General features: G+C 40.0%; 1 protein-coding gene across 1 annotated transcript in view; it reads left to right on the top strand.

Annotated features, from left to right (window-relative positions):
• Positions 1 to 4064: 4064 nt before the first annotated feature.
• The window catches only part of LOC121300837 (intraflagellar transport protein 140 homolog), a 74681-nt gene continuing 61544 nt past the window's right edge, over positions 4065 to 17201 (top strand). The window contains exons 1-6 of the mRNA XM_041229758.1: positions 4065 to 4152; positions 5156 to 5326; positions 8153 to 8374; positions 14932 to 15053; positions 15982 to 16124; positions 16534 to 16709. Coding sequence (XP_041085692.1) covers positions 5180 to 5326; positions 8153 to 8374; positions 14932 to 15053; positions 15982 to 16124; positions 16534 to 16709 — 810 coding nt within the window. The 5' untranslated portion in view covers positions 4065 to 4152; positions 5156 to 5179. The remainder of the gene's footprint in view (positions 4153 to 5155; positions 5327 to 8152; positions 8375 to 14931; positions 15054 to 15981; positions 16125 to 16533; positions 16710 to 17201) is intronic.

Below are 17201 nucleotides of genomic sequence, written 5' to 3'. Positions count from 1 at the left end.
AATAAACTACAACTAAAAAATAGAAAGGAAAAAAATCCCAATCCTATGAATGCTCCTCTCATTTTTGCATTTTTATATTTATGAAGTAGCACCAGAGCAAATGCTTAACTAATCTACAGACCATTATATGGTTGTGACAGTTATTGCAAGTTTTCTATAAAGCTCTGATCTTCTGTCCACCCATTACCAGTCCAACTGTTGCACCACCTTCCTCAGGTTGCCTTTCTGATCTGATTTAAAGTTAAAGGTCTTTAAATTCTTCACCATGATCTTCACATATGTTGTGAGGAGTACAGCATGCTGCAATGATTGTTTTGATAATTGAAATGGGGAAATCGGTGCACTTAAAAAGACATCACCAAGAAACTTTTAATCTGCCAAACGCACACTGCACACACACTGGCTGTGCTCCACCTGTAATTGAAATGCTGCTGTGCTTCAGGAATCCCAGGTTTTTCAAGGAAATGGTTAAGGAACCAGGGCTGTAGTGGATATGCAGCATCCCCCAGTATCACAACAGGGATACTGACTCCATTACTAGGTTTCAGTCCAATCTGGAAATAGCTGTCCTGTCTGTCAGGCATCATGGAGCTTTCCTTTCCATCCTCTATTAATGTTCCATGAATGGCTTTTATGGTCTACTACTGCCTGCAAAATAATAGAGTATGTTCCTTTGCAGTTGTAGAAGTCAGTATTTTGTTGGGATGGTGCAATCAGTGAAATATGTGGTCCATCTATGGCACCTGCACACTGAGAGAAACCCCACCTATCACCAAAACCGGTCATGATGCTGCTTAATTTTTTTCCAGTTGGACATCTGATATAAACTGACTGAAGTATTTTCACGATTACAGATCCTAGCTCCATAGTGATTTGGCAAGCAGTGGATGTTCCAATCTCAAAAAGATGGGACAGAGACCGATATTCAATGTTGCTGGCCAGCCTCCACAAATCCAAAGCAACCCTTAGTTCAACTGACAGCAACTTATGTAGGCGTGTGTTGCTTCTTTGGAGATAAGGTCTAAGTTGGTCTCACAGCATCTGGAATGTTGTCCTTTTGCATCCTGAAAATCCTCACTCAATCACCATCTGTCATATAAGCTGTGTCCTCTCCCACCAATTAGACCTTTCTTTTTTGTTCTATGACAAAAAATAGAGAAAAATGTATCGGGGACAACATGGTAGAAGAAAACTGTTACAGAACCAGAAAATTAAATTTCATTATAACAAATGGATTCAGAAAAATGCTGCTTCTAAATATAGATAGATAGCTATAGATATACTCCAGGTTAAATTCAGCCGGAGCTGAGCTCTGGTAAATATTTCCCACCTTGACTTCAGCCTGAGGCTATTCTGTTGTGAAGACAATACAAAATACAACTTTACTGTAAATAATTATGAACATTTATTTTCAGGGGCACTATAGCAATTTATTTGCATGGCAATTACTACAAGTGAAAATATTTATGTACAGTATATGGAGAGCAGCATAACAGGAGCACCACTTCTGTATGTGTATGCCTGTTCTTCCTTTCCCTGGTTGTTGCTAGCTGTGTGTGCGTGTATCATGTGAAACTGTAAACAAGCTAACGGCTGTGTAAACTTGACACAAAATATTAGCTTTGTTTCCGTGTATGAAATAACAGAACTGTCAACTCTCCCTTATTTGCTGGGACTCTCCCCAGACAACTCCCAGGTCTGTATTTTGCTCAAAATATACTGCTAAACCCTTTTATGTCAGCAAACATATACTTTCTGCAAAAGTCATGCACTCTGTGGTTACTGCAATCCCTGTTCGTACCTAGCAAGGCTTAGGATCCAGGGGAGGCCTGTGGCAGGCATGCATTCAGTGCGCCAGATAAGAAGACCTCCCCGGTGAAACAAACTAAAATATTGATGCAGTTTTCAAGCTTCTTGGACAACAACGTATTCTCCTAGAATGCTAAGCAATGTTGGAAAAAGGCATACTTTCTGTAAACTATGCAGAACTGATTTTAACAGTGGGACATGGGAGCAAGAATGATATTTGTGATAAGCATGTGAAATTACATGAACACCAAAAAGCCAGTGACTCAGAAAACCAACTCTTCAATAACATCTTTCGTTGCCAAATGAAACACGGGGATCAAGAAAGTTACATATGCAGAGACCTTTACATGCTGTGACTAGTTCAGCAAATCTGTAGTAGACATGTTCCCAGACTCACAAATTGCAAAGTGTTCTGCAGGAAAGTCTAAAAGTCACACAAATTGTGACTATTAGAATATTACATATTTGGTCTCACTATTGCTTTACTATTGCTTTAATGTGTTCATATACAGCAATAGTGTGTTCATTTAAAATAGAAGATAGTTGACAGTGAAATGTTAATGACAGTGGTATTAGTGATCCGACACATATGTGCAGTGTAATAAATAACGTTGCAATACCACGTCGTTGTGTATTTTGAATTTTTTTTTTTTTTTTTTTTTTTATTGGCCTGTTTGCAAAGCATTGGCTACTGCCAAATTAGCCACCTACAACTACAACACAAAAACAAAGATATAATTTGATTGTGAAGCATCTCATGGTTTTTTTCTGTTTGACAGTTTTCCTTTTTAAAAACAATTAACATAAACAACGTATCACAGTCTATCATTCTACCAATAAAGTGGAACAGTTGTATGCCTTTGTCTTATTCACTTCAGTTCAGGCGACTAAGATTTCATTTTACAAAAGCAGCAACAGTTTCCAGTGCGAGGAGTATTTTTTATTTATTTTTTTGTCAGGAATGCTTCTTCCTGAACCGAATGTAGGTAAATGTCACCCGAGCTACCCTGTGACGGTTACCATGGCGATCACCTGTTCAGTCATCGTAAGTCACGTGAACGGGGCCTGAGTGACTGCGAGTGCTTTTGTTTAAACATCAATAATAATTATTACACGGGCATAATAATTATTAAACATTTGGCGAAAATATTAAATTCTGATTGGCTGAGACCTTCTCCCTAGCCATTATATATCTGGTGATAACACAGCAGTGCCGAACTTCTTTCTCCAAAGCGGCCTCAAAACCACTGGAGTCAGTCAATATGACACATCAATCTCTGAGATTACCTAATTAAGCAAATCAGTAGTTCTTAAGGGTTCCCCATGGCCAGGATTGGGAAACCCTGCTCTAAATGATAATTTGGCTTGTCATAAACCTATGAATTTCAATAAACTACTGACTATTTAAAATCTCAATAATCCACTTACCTTTGACTCAAAGCTGTAACCCGCTCTCCACACAGGATGTACACACTCTGTATGGTTCATGCATATACTCAGATGCATGCACGAAATGCAGTTCATTGTTTAGGGTGTGCAACTAATACAACGATAGTGGGCAATGAAATGGTAGCTCTAGCAGCAAAAGCTGTGGTGATTCCTCTGGGATCTCAGGAAATGGGAGTCAAAAAAAAAAAAAAAAAAAAAAGCAATAGCAAAAGAGCGGCAGGAGAGATGGGATAAAGTGTAAAAATGAGGTTTTATTGTAATATTCAGAAAGAGGTTAATAAGGAATTGAGCAGGAAAGAGGAAAGATACTTGGATGGGTTAAGGATTACTACTTACTTAAGTTTAACACAAATTTGACGAGAAAAGATAATAACCGAATATATTTGGGAAACAGAAAAAGCAGGAATTCTATAGATGATAAATTAAGATGATATGGAAAAAAAGACTAATGACTACAGACAGTCTCCCGCGATTAACAGATTTACATGTCTCAAGCTGTCTAAGATAAATGTAAGGACCCCCCCCCCCCCCCCCCCAAAAAAAAATAAAATAAATAAAATAAAATAAAAAAATAATAATATGGATGTTGGGACGGTAATTCCAGTTGTATGCTAAAGTGACAATGTACTTATTACAAGAGTATTATTGAACTGTTAATATCTCGCTTTATCTTTGACCCAGGCTCAGAATGACTCTTTGCTTGGCTCTGACTCGTGGTATTTCGTAACACTGCCCCCGAGGGCTGCTTTGTTGTCGGGGTAACAGAAGAGACGCTGTTTCTCTCTCGACTGATAGAGAAAGAGATACTCAGGAGTCAGGACCAGCTACTTATTCCAGACACTGACACTGACACGGACACAGTTCCAACCGTAGGAAAAACAGCTACACTCACAGGTAAATTCAAATTTTAGAACAAGCTTTTATTGAACTATGTCCCATATTGGAGAGATACAACGGGTGGTACCGGAGAGAAGGCCGTCTGGCCCGGGATAGAGTGGTTAGCAGTGGCGCACAGTCAGCGTTGACAGCATTATGGGACGAAGCGTCGTTTTTTATAGAAACGTTCACATTTATACAACAATTCGAGCTCAATCAAGTTGTAAAATGTTGGTTAGCTTAGAGCATCAACTCAACATTTTGCATATTAACCGGTAACCAAGAAACTGGTGTATTGTTAAAAACCGCAACTATTGTATGTAATGATTTAATGCACGGTTTGTATTTAGATAAGTCAGTACTGTGTTTTTTGTTGTTGTTGTTGTTGTTGTTGTTTTTTTTAATAGTAATATTGCAACTAGCGTTTAAAAATTGTCTAACCCTTACCAATGTTTATAAAGCTATTTGCAGTTGCTAAGTTTAAAATAGTTTTCCATTTAACAATAACCAGCGTGATGATAAACACGTCATCACTCATGCATTATAAAGTACAATTAATAAGAACCCGTAGATTATATGATCTACATGTAACATATTTAGTACGTGTTAATTGAATGTTAAGTCATTTTAAAATAGAATGCACAAAACACAAAATAAAAAAGTAGTCCATGGCAATGCATCATTTTAAATATAAAACAGCGAACATGGATTTCCTTTTTTATTTTTCATGTTCCAATATTTCTTTGAAAATCCATATTATTAAGAATTCTTTGCAGGTCACAATGCATATTCACTCGCAAAATTAAATAAATGTGGAAGTCTATTTAACAAGAAAGAGGATGTCTTAGAAAATACTAACATTTAGCCAAGTGTTATTTAAAATATGTTTGGCTGTATTAATAAATAATTCACAGGCTAGTAAACAATCAGGACTGCAATACTTTGTGAATACAGACCATTGTTGTTTTTTTTTGTTCTGGTCTGGATGTAGAAAGATACATAATGTTTATTCATTTTACAGAGGTGTACCAGCCCCACTGTGATTATGGCGGTGTATTTCGATCACCATATCGAGTCTCCTGATTCTGCTGGGTCTCCCAGTCAGATTACCTGGCACTCTTCCCAGCCAGTGCTGGCAGTAGCTTCTATCAGTCCATCCACAGGGGGCAGCATTGATCTCTACCTCCAGCAGGTGGGTTTCTGGTTTGCTGGTCATTTAAATACATATTATTTATGATTTGTGTTAACTGAATTATAACAATAGTTTAGGAATTGATGTATTAATGCTTTTTCCTTGTGGTATATTCTAGATGGAGAAGGAAAAGGCCATATTCATAACACACTAGAATCTTCTGTATTTCAGGTTCTGTTTTGGTAATGGCACCGATGGTGCCTTAACATAGAGGTGTTTTAAAGTTATAATCAGGGGTTCACATAACTTGTATCATTAGGCTCTCACATGAGTAGCAGCAGAAATGGTTTGGTACTCACCAAAATTAGCGGTCATCCAAGTCGCTTTAGAGCTAAATTCTAGAGCCAGGGTACCTCATATAGCGTGAGCGACATGAAATTCTGGCGCCAGAAGACATGATTAATGTGTTATTATCTTTGTATTTGTTAGCAACCATAAATGATGACAGTTTCTCATTGGGTCTGGCCTAGTCAAATGACCCATCCACATACACAGGAGAGAGGGTTTGTGTCATGTAAGAAGTTGTAAAGGGAGCTTGATTAGGGCAGTGTTTAATAATTTAGCACCAGTAGGCTCTCTGGTGCTAAACTCTCATACTGTTCAACACCAATTTTTAAAATGATTTGCATCCCTGTCAAGGATGCTGTGTTAAGGATCAAAGGTTTCAGTGTCATCTTACAATCATGAATATGCATCAGGGCAGAAAGGCATGAGGCTGGATTGATATTTTTAAAAAAATGTTGACTTGTGAAAACCCATGCTCACAAGCAGCACTGCTTAATGGCAGTGTTAGAGACAACAACCATGGTTTATGGATGTTTAAGTAGGAGTCTGGATTGCTGGTTATTACAGTTTTAATAAATCATCACACATCCTCTGTTTATTTCAATAGCCTACCACCAAATTCCAGCCCTGGCTATTCAAAAGCAAAAAACAAAACACTTCTTCACTTTATTAGTGTTGTTGAACATGTTAGCTTGACAGCACAGCGATATTTATAGAAGGATATAACTAAGGGAATATTTATTTTATTTTAAGTAAATGCATTTTTTAAAACTCATGTTTAAATGTAATGTCTCTCAAGCACTGACACCTCCTCTCATCTGTGCTCAGTTTGGGAAGTGAAGCATCAGCGAGCTTTCACACTGCCGCTTCCCATAACTACATCCCTCTTCTCTGAATGGACAGCTAAATCAAGATCCCTGCTATCACTGGTTGCTTCAGGTGTTCATTAAAATAAAATGAACAATATTATGAACTGGAGTGATTAGACCTATTGCTCTCCATTTAGTGATTTTTAAAAAATTTTTTTAAATAAAATCTTGAAGCGGCAAGTGATAGTGCTATCAGGGATGGACATTTTAGGAATTGGAACCCTCCAACCTTGTGTGAAATATGGGGGTTGGTATTTCATTATGGTCTGCAATAATAAGCGAGGGTACCCGGAGATTGTTGACAGATCCCAGAGATCTTGAGACTCAATAGAAAACTGGGAGGTTAGGCAGATGTGCGTCACAGCCACATAAGCACCCTCACTGCCTATATGAAAAATGCGTTCCTATTAAAAAATGACAGTAAGCATTTGTGTTGTAAAAATAATATGGAAATCAGCATTTTTTTTATTGGTGCGCATGTGTACCTGCATACCAGTTATGTGAACCCAGGTTATAATACATTAACAAACTTACAATATTAACAGGTTCAATAACCCACACGGTAAATTATACTGTACATAGCCCCCAGTCTGGGATTAGTTAATTAATTAATCAATTAATTACTCAGTCAATCTATTTTTATATAGAGCCTTTAACGAGGGCCGCCACAAAGTGCTTCACACAAGAAAAAATAAACTAAATAGGAATAAAAAATAACAGTCAGCAATAAATAAAAATAAAGTAATAACAGTAATGGTAATGGTACCAAGAACAATACCCATAAAATAGTTAAAACAGTAAAATAATGCTTAATTGCTAAATTTAACGTATAGAGACGAGAGAATATAATTTTAGATAACTAGATACGCCAGGCTGTAAAATGTGTTTTTAATCGATGTTTAAAAATATCAACTGAGGGAGTTTCTCTAACAGTACTTGGCAGGTCATGTCATAATTTCAGTGCAATATAGCTGAAACATCTACCACCTGGGTTTTTTTCTGAATAATGGGTTTAGAAAGTAACCTGACATCCTCCGATCAGAGTGACCAATTGGGGATGTATGGTGTTAAAAGATCTTTAAGATAAGGAGGAGCAAGGCCATTTAGAGCCTTATAGGTTAATGACAACACCTTAAAATCTACCTTAAATCGGACAGGAAGCCAGTGTAGGGATGTCAGCACAGGACTGATATGATCTCGTCTCTTAGTTCCAATTAAAACTCTTGCAGCAGCATTTTGTACAAGTTGCAGACAAGAGATCACATTGCTACCAATACTCATTAAAATACCATTACAGTCTGGCAATGTTTCTTAAATGAAAAAATAGATGTTTCTAACATTTTTAATGTGTGCCTCAAAGAATCTGTACAAAGACCGTCAAGTACAAAATCAGACGAGTGTATATTCTTGTATGGTTTCTGAGGTCCCACTATCATAACTTCTGTTTTGTCTGAATTTAGCATTAGGACTTTTTTAAACATCCAATTTTTGATGTCAGCAAGATCCATCACCCTGCTTAAGGGACAGGTAAAGCTGAGTATCATCAGTTTAGCATGAAAATGAACTCCCATATCTATGAATAAAATTACCCAAAGTAACATATAAAGAGAAAACAGAACTGGACCAAGAATCGAACCCTGATTGTGTCCTCATCATTTCCACTCTGTTGCAGGGAGAACATGTTGGTAATTCCCATGTGGAGCGTCCTTTCAAGCCCACAGTGCTCCACTGGCACCCGAGCAAGCAGGTTCTGGCAGTGGGCTGGGAGACTGGTGAGGTGCTGCTGCTGAGCCAGCCTGATGGACAGCAAACCTCCCTGCCAGCCACCCACAGTGCTGACATCTCTCTGCTAGACTGGAGCAGCAACGGCAGTCGTCTTCTCACCGGGGACAGGGCAAGTGTGGTGCAAAGTGGACCTACTTTAGTCATGAATATACCTTTTTATTTCTACACATGACTGTGTCTAAAAGCTGGTTCAGTCTTTCAACCACCAGGAGACAGACTGTCGCATGACTAGAGAGTAGAAAATGTCCTCGGCAACAGTTGCACAATTGTTGTGTAAACCAGCCTTAAAGTAATTGGAATGATTTTGTTAGTTACATCAAACTTACCTGTTCTGTACTCCCTCAGCTACTGTGGTCTCAAATGTGCTGATATAAAACAAACACATGTTATAGAAAACATGTATTTTCATGATAAAATATGATATCTGGTACTGCATTAGGTTAAGAAAGTTCTTAGTTTACATTGCTTCCTCTCAAGAAATCTGTTACAGTTGCTCTTCCTAGGTCATGTCACCTCAGCAAAGCATGTTACTGGTTTAACCCTTTACAATCCATTTATTCAGCGCTTGTCAGGCGCATCACATCCAATATATTTTCACACATGCTGTTTATTGTACACACGTTGTTTAAAATTGTTTTTTTTCAGAGTGAAACAGATTTAAAAGGCATTGAGGACACTCAGTACTGTATCTCCAGCCAAGCCCCACCCCTTGTTCACTGTATTTTTCACATACCTCTTTATAAACGTGCATACTGATAAATCCTCTCCTGACCATTCGTTTTATCACCAAAATCCTCAATAAGGCAATCCAAATCATTATTTTATTACTATAACATCTCAAAAAGCACTGCAAATGTCTGTGATATTCTATGAGCGCTGGATGCAGAAGCAGCTACCTCCTTTGTTATGTGTTATCTCTGTAATGCATGGGGCTATGAGATGCGCCCTTATTTATTTTATTTTTTTCGGCTTCATTCGGCTCCTATCGGTCTCACTCAGCCATTGAATGGTTTTCTAGACTTTTTCCGGAGGAAAAAAAACAACTAGAGACCTGTGCTTTATGTCTTTTTGATCATGTTGGACAGGAAAGTAAAAACAATGTTAGACCTGGTCAGACATAGGTGGCTTACTGTTTTTTTAATATATGTTGAGACCCTGAGAGTAAAAATTACCAGACTTGATAAACAATTTCAAATCGCAGTAATCAGGTTTTATGAGGTACAGGATGGAGTGTTCCGTTTACCTTTTGGGAGAAGACTGACCCCAGACCAACATCCAAATTGTCATTGTCGAGGATTAATTATTTGTTAAAATCTATTCTAATAAGGGTAAGGGCCTGGCAAAGTGTCTGCTTAATAGTATCAAACGCCCTGTGACATTCTCCTGACCAGTTTATTTAAATTTGGTGTGCACTTTCTAGTGATGTTTACTAAGGGGTTGACTACTGTGGCATACTCAGGGGGATAGGAGGCTGTGTGGTCCAGTGGTTAAAGAAATGGGCTTGCAATTAGCAGGTCACCAGTTCAAATCCCAGCTCAGCCACTGACTCACTGTGTGACCCTGAGCAAGTCATTTAACCTCCTTGTGCTCCGTCTTTCAGGTGAGACATTGTAAGTGACTCTGCAGCTGATGCATAGTTCACACACCCTAGTCTCATATCTTATAAAGTTCTTTGTGATGGTGGTCCATTATGAAAGGCACTATATAAAAATAAAGATTTATTATTATTATTAGAAATCTTTGGTAATAACTTGCCTCACCTGGGATGTGGTTTTGGGGATTTCTCATAATAAATCCAAAATATTGAGTCTCTACTATGGCAAATGCACATTTACTCAAGTTGGCTGTCAGCTGGGCTACCATTAGAGACTAGGATGACTGTGATCCTAGCCAGATGGTTTTGCCTGGTGAAGCCGTAGATAACCACGTCGTCAATATACGATGCTGCATACTCTGTATGTGCGTAAGACCTGGTCCATCAATCTCTGAAAGGCAGCGAATGGGCTATGTGGCTGTGTCTCCATGGATACAAGAGATAGCCACCTGACCTTTTGGCTGCCACGACACACCGTCCAAGAGAGCTGTCCGAATGAAGGTCTTCTCGCACCCTGTATCCACTAATGTGTGGGTTTTTACTTTCTCTAAAACCACATCAACAATACAAAGCCCCTCCTGACTATTTCCCCATCTTACCTGTTTCTGATGCAAAGTAGTATGTCGCCATGTCACACTCCATTGCCGTTGGGCATAACCGGGCGAAGTGTCTAGTTTGATGGCATCTAAAATAGAAAGGAGGCTGTCGTGGAACTTTTCAGGTACCCAACTGCTCAACACATCAGTGTTAGGAAGCCTGAGCAGTGTTCTGCCATACAGAGTTAGCATACCGTAATTATACCTTTACAGAGAGACAGGGTAGTTTCCCTTTCAACCAATAAGCTGGAGCCAACTCAACTGGGGGAACAACAACAGAGGGGACAGGTATTTACGAGGTAACACAATAAAGATCAACTGATAAGCTGGAGCCAGCAGGTCGGGGTATTTAACAGATAAGCTGGAGTCAGCTCAGTTGTCACACCATCCACAGTTTGGTTTTCAGTGACATGTACCTGCAGTTTAATATATTTCATAAACTCAAATTGTTTTAAAGCATGTAACTCGGTGAATAATGGTAGTACAGAGTAGCAACAAACAGGTACAGGAATGGTTCTATGCAATTATTCCCCTACAAGGGGCAGAGGGAACTGGGACTACATATTTGCCCTGCTGTTGATAAGGCAGCGGGCAGGGGCAGCATATCTTCCCTAGCTGGGGGCTAACCTTTGCCTCCATGGTGGGGAGATAAGGTTGCCCATTGGGAGCTGAGTTCTGGGAGGTCTCGGTCCTGTCACCGGGGAAGTGGAGTAGAGGAGGGAGCTGATCCTTTGTTGTTCTGCGGAGAGGAAGAAGTCAGTAGGCTGGTCTTGGAGGAGATCAGGGAGTCCTGAAAGTTTTCCACCAGTTGTACCACATCTTCCAGGCTTGTGTTTCAGCACCGACCACATGGCAAAACTGCTTGGTGACCATTGCCTTGCCCATCTGTACACCCGACTTATGGGCGGGGGTGAGTCAGTGTACCATGTGGTACACAAATGTTGGGCAACCACCCTGGGGCGGGATGTGTTTCCCTCTTGATGGTCAATCGTCAGAGAATGGCCAGCTTTACTAGGTCATACTGGGCGGTGTCGGCATCTGTCATGGCCTGGTAAGCTACCTGGGCTTCCCTGATCAAGCAGGGTCCTAACTGGCTTGCCCAGAACTTCCGAGATCATAACACGGTGGTAGCCAGCCGCTCAAACGCAACTAGGTATCGGGGTCATCCTGCGCTGTCATTTTCTGCACCCTCGCCTTCGGTGCCGTCATCACGGGACCTGTCGGTGCGCTTGGCTGTAATGCTGTCCTCACTCTTTCGATCAGCGCTGTGTACCTCTCCTCTCTCCTTCTCTTCTCTGTCTCCTGTCTTTGGTCCAGTGCCTCCAGCAGCACAGATAGTGTTGTGCAGTCCATCCCACAACTAACACCACGTGTGGCAAAGTGGTTTGTAGTGCGCATGTGTAGAGGTGATACGATGCTCAAGTAATGACAAACAACAATGTCCATGGTGCAGTGATGTTTTATTTATAATCCAAAGTCACTTGACAACTGTAAATAATAATCACTGGCAAGACACAACTATGTTTACTGCTCAGTAAAACCCACAGGGTTCAGTCCCAAAATAATAAATAAATAATAAATACACACACTGAGCACAAACACGGTCACAAGTCCAAAGGGAGTGCTTTTTAACCCTTTGCGATCCTATGTCAGACCATGTCCGACCTTACAATTTTCCCTTTCCAGTCCGAAAAGACATAAAGCACAGGTCTCTAGTCGTTTTTTCTTCGGAAAAAGCAGAGAAAACCTTTCAATGGCCGAGTGAGACCAAAAACAAAAAAGTAATCTCATAAACCCACGCACTATAGAGATAACACAGACATAACAAAGGAAATAGCTGCTTTTGCAACCAGCGCTCAAAGCAAATCAGACATTTACAGAGCTTTTATTTGATGTTATAGTAATAAAATAATTACTTGGATTTGGACTTTGAGACATTTTATTGTGTTAAAACATGTAATCAAAATGGATTTAAATAGGAGTTTTTGCCACTGATGAACACAAAAAAAGTCCATAATGTGAAAGTGAAAAATAAAATCTACAAATTGTTCTAAATTAATTACAGATATAAAACAGAAAATAATTGATTGCATAAGTATTCACCCCCTTTACTATGACACACCTAAATAAGCTCTGGTGCAACAAATTGTCTTTAGAAGTCACATAATTAGTTGAATGGAGTCCACCTGTGTGCAATTAAGGTGATTCACATGATTTCAGGTTAAATACACCTGTCTCTGGGAGGTCCCACAGTTGGTTCATACATTTCCTAACAAAAACTACATCATGAAGACGAAGGAACATTCAGAGCAAATCCGGAAAAAGGTTCTTCAAAAGCACCAATCGGGGGTAGGATATAAGAATATTTCCAAGGCATTGAATGTTCCCTGGAGCACAGTGAAGTCCATTATTAAGAAATGGAGAGAATATGGCACAACTGTAAATCTGTCTAGAACAGACCGCCCTAAAAAATCTGAGTATCCGGGCAAGAAGGGCACTAGTCAGGGAGGCCACCAAGAGGCCTATGACAACTCTAAAGGAGTTACAGTCTTCCACGGCTGAGCTGGGAGACACTGTGCATACGGCAACAATAGCCCGGGTGCTTCACAAAACTGGCCTTTATGGGAGAGTGGCAAAAAGAAAGCCATTATTGGCTAGTTTGCCAGAAGGCATGTGGGAGACTCTGAGACCAAGTGGAAGAAGATGCTATAGTCTGATGAGACCAAAATAGAGCTTTTTGGCCTCAACGCTAAGCGCTGTGTTTGGCGCAAGCCTAACACCGCACATCATCCTGAGAACATCATCCCTACTGTGAGGCATGGTGTTGACAGCATCATGCTATGGGGATGCTTCTCTGCCTCAGTGCCTGGAAAGCTCGTGAAGATAGCGGGCAAAGTGGATGCAGCAAAGTACAGATAAATTCAGGAGCAAAACCTGCTGAAGTCTGCAAGAGACCTGGGACTTGGGAGAAGATTCGTCTTCCAGCAGGACAATGACCCCAAACATACAGCAAAAGCCACACTGGAGTGGCTTAAAAACAAAAAGGTCAATGTCCTGGAGTGGCTCAGTCCAAGCTCGGACCTCAATACAATTGAGCATATGTGGAAAGAGTTGAAAATTGCTGTTCACCAAAGGTCCCCATCCAACTTGACGGAGCTTGAGCAATTTTGCAAAGAAGAATGGGCAAAAGTTGCAGTGTCCAGATGTGCAAAGGTGGTAGAGACTTATCCAAATAGACTCATGGCTGTAATTGCTGCCAAAGGTGCCTCTACCAAATATTGACTCAGTGGGGTGAATACTTATGCAATCAATTATTTTCTGTTTTGTATTTGTAATTTAGAACAATTTCTAGATTTCATTTTTCACTTTGACATTATGGCCTTTTTTGTGTTCATCAGTGGCAAAAACTCCTATATTAAATCCATTTTGATTCCATGTTTTAACACAATAAAATGTCTCAAAGTCCAAGGGGGGGTGAATTCTTTTGAGAGCCACTGTATGTGAAAAATACAGCGAACAAGGGATGGGGCTTGGCTATGGTACTGATGTCATTTTGCAATTCTGTGCCTTTTAAAACTGTTTTACTCTGGGGGGGGGGGGAGAATGTAAACTGCGCGTGTAAAATAAACAGCGTATGTGAAAATAAATTGGACCTGACGTGCCTGTCAAGCGCTGACTACATGGACTGCAAAGGGTTAAGTGCGAGCGGTGAAATACAATTATTTGTGAACAGTAGTGCAGTGTAGTCCAGGTTTGTGCTGGTCTTTAGCAACAGATCCTAGTACGTGTTCGCCGTCTAACAAGAACAAACGTTTACAATTGGTACGACAAACAAACACCTTCAGTTATATCACAGTCCTTCAATGGTTCTCTTGTAACCATAACAAAGGAGCAGTTCGCTCGGCTACATCCCTTTTTGTACCTTCAGCCACGCCACCTTGGAGTGCAATCGCTTTTCCGCCAATCTGCGATTGCCACATTGCTTCAATGACTTGGTGTACTGTGGTTCTGGCCCTTCCTGGATAGCCAACTTCCGACTGACCCTAGTATGAACTGCCAAACCAACCCGTCCAGGGCACTCTGTTCCCTTTACACAGCACCCTCACAGGTCGGGAGGGAGATTTATAACCAAGATTCATTCTTTCTCTGTCACAGTAACATGCAGGTACAATTATACAGAGAAATTCACTACTACAAGAGTTTACGAATTAGCCATAAAACAGAGTAACAGATAATGTAAAATGCTTAGCTGTTAGCTCTGGACAATGGGCAGTGTGAGGCCTCTCCTGCTTTTTCCAACTGTGAGTATGTTTAACATTGTAACAATACATAAAGCCTCCAAACCCCACCCCAGCCAACATATTCCTTGACAAGCCCACTCTCCTTATCAGCAACTCCTCACTTAGCACATGTTATGGTGCCTCTCTCAACTCCTATATGTTATACCTTTGTGTACATTTTTGTGTATTCATGCAGTTGGGAGTCCTGGCAGTGTGGAAAGTTGATCCTCAAGGCCAGCTGCAGGGAGCTCCACTTCTAAGACAGGATTACAGAAAGCACTTAACTCACTGTGTGTTTAGACCTGCACCGCCTGGAGAGTGAGTACCAGAGTCGGATGGAAACTGCATCTCGGTGACATTTCACCATATTGGTGGAGGGGTCTATTTTAAATATCTAAATTGCTATTAAACTAAACACAGCCACCCTTTGACTGTTGGTCCCACTAATGTTACAAGTTAACTTAATGTCTTATTAACATCACTAAATACAACAAAAAAGTTGAGGAAGGCTGGTTCATTCTTCAGTCTTATGACCACTGAGAAGAAGTCATGTAGTGCGACTAACCAGAGTTGAGAAAAATGAAACTCTGGCTCCCACTCTGCCTTGGCAGACAGTTGCATGACTAGAGACACTAGGAAAGGCCCTCTGCGAAGGTTGCACCATTGAAGTATGAACCAGCTTTTAGGGTGGTGGTATTTAGGTCTGGCACTGTTTTTAGCTCATTAACTCCAAGGGAACTATTTCCAAATCTGTTAATGTTATTTTAATTATTTGTATAAGTGTATTTCAAGGCCATAGAACAGTAACTGTTATTCTATTCTGCAGAGAAATGTCTCGGTAGAACAGAATAACATGACCTGAATGATTCCAATCCACAGTTAGGAAATTAATGTCTCTGCTCCGTAGCTATTCCAACAATGTTGTACTTAAGGTAAAATATTTCTAATTACATTTGTATCATTTTAAAAGTAATATCAGTGGGCTGCATGGGATGTGTTTTTTTTTTTTTTTTTTTTTTTTATTTAATGTCTCCAAACATTTTGAAAATTGATTAAAATGGAGGTCATGTTACTAAAACAGAATGCCCTTTTCAGAATTCTTGGCATAAAAGCTGCGCAAGTGATTTCTTCAAATAAAATTGAGCAAAATGCCCTGCTATTTTAGATGTTATTCTTTTACAGTGGAAGTATTTGGCATTCAGTTTGTTTATCAGACCTCAGTGTTTCTGTGTCCCTCTCTGTGCAGTGACCTGGTGCAGCTGGCTCGAGCTGCGGTGAGTGGGGATGAGAACGCTCTGGACATGTTCAACTGGAGGAAGGCTGGGAAGGGAGGGCCGCTTAAGGTGGGACCCCAGGAGGGCATGACCTTCTTCATCAGCACTGCAGATGGTAGGGCAGAGGAAGGGCCCACAGCTCTTTCTTTATCCTAATGTAGTGACACCTCTATGTTAAAAGGCCATAGTACATTTTTGAAATATAACTACATGTAGATTCTTACAGTACAAATATAGCAAAAATATGCATTTTATAGGGAAAGCTGTGTCTTTAAACATATTTGTGAATGGAAAGCAAACTGTTAAGGGTATATAACCACAGTTTTTAGTACCAAAAAATTGTGGAAGACCATAAAGATTGGGCTCATAGTGTTCTTTGTCTGACATTTCAAAATTCAGTACTTCCTTCTACCAGCTCCAGTGCTCTAGTCATTACATTAGGTCTGATTGTGATTGTTTTGTTCGGTGCATGTGAACCCTGCTTCTCAATCACATCTGTGTCTCTCCTCCCTTCCCCTCTCCAGGCAGTGTGCACTATGTGGATGAGAAGGGGAAGAGCTCCCAGGTGCTGCTTGCTGACAGTCCTGTTCAGAAGCTGTCGTACCTGCAGAGGCAGGAGGTGCTGGTGGTCATCACAGAGACCCTGCTGCTGTCCCAGTACAGTGTGGGGCCAGAAGGGTCCACAAAGGAACTCATCAAGGTGGGAACTCCTCAATCCCGATCACTCACTCACCCTTCTCGCTCTGTTATAACAGCTACTTAATATTGATTTTAGTTGTTTTGAAATCATGTTGTGAAGTACAGATAACCCACACGTTATTATTGTTATTGTTCTAGAGAGCTTTCAGCTTTTAAGTAAATATAAGTTTAATACAGTAGTACATTTTCTTTTAACCAGTCATATGTTAAATACAAATTAGTGCTGGGATGAGTTTTTCATGTTTTGAGTCTTTCACAATTTAAATAAATATTTAAATATTCTTTAAATATCATTTGTGCCATATTTTACAGGGGTAAAATAAACCTGGTACAACATCAAATGACATATTTCAGAAGAAGAGAAACACTGTTTAGTATAGTAGAATGTGCGTTATTTATTGTAGATGTCATTTATGCATTGGCTTCGTTTCCATGATATCTTTTTCATACAGTGATTTATAAATTATATTATATGAATGAATGCATACATAGA

Source organism: Polyodon spathula, chromosome 26 (assembly GCF_017654505.1).
Source record: "Polyodon spathula isolate WHYD16114869_AA chromosome 26, ASM1765450v1, whole genome shotgun sequence".
NCBI lineage: Eukaryota > Metazoa > Chordata > Actinopteri > Acipenseriformes > Polyodontidae > Polyodon > Polyodon spathula.
Note: the sequence above shows the minus strand (reverse complement) of the source record. Positions and strands in the feature narration are given on the sequence as shown.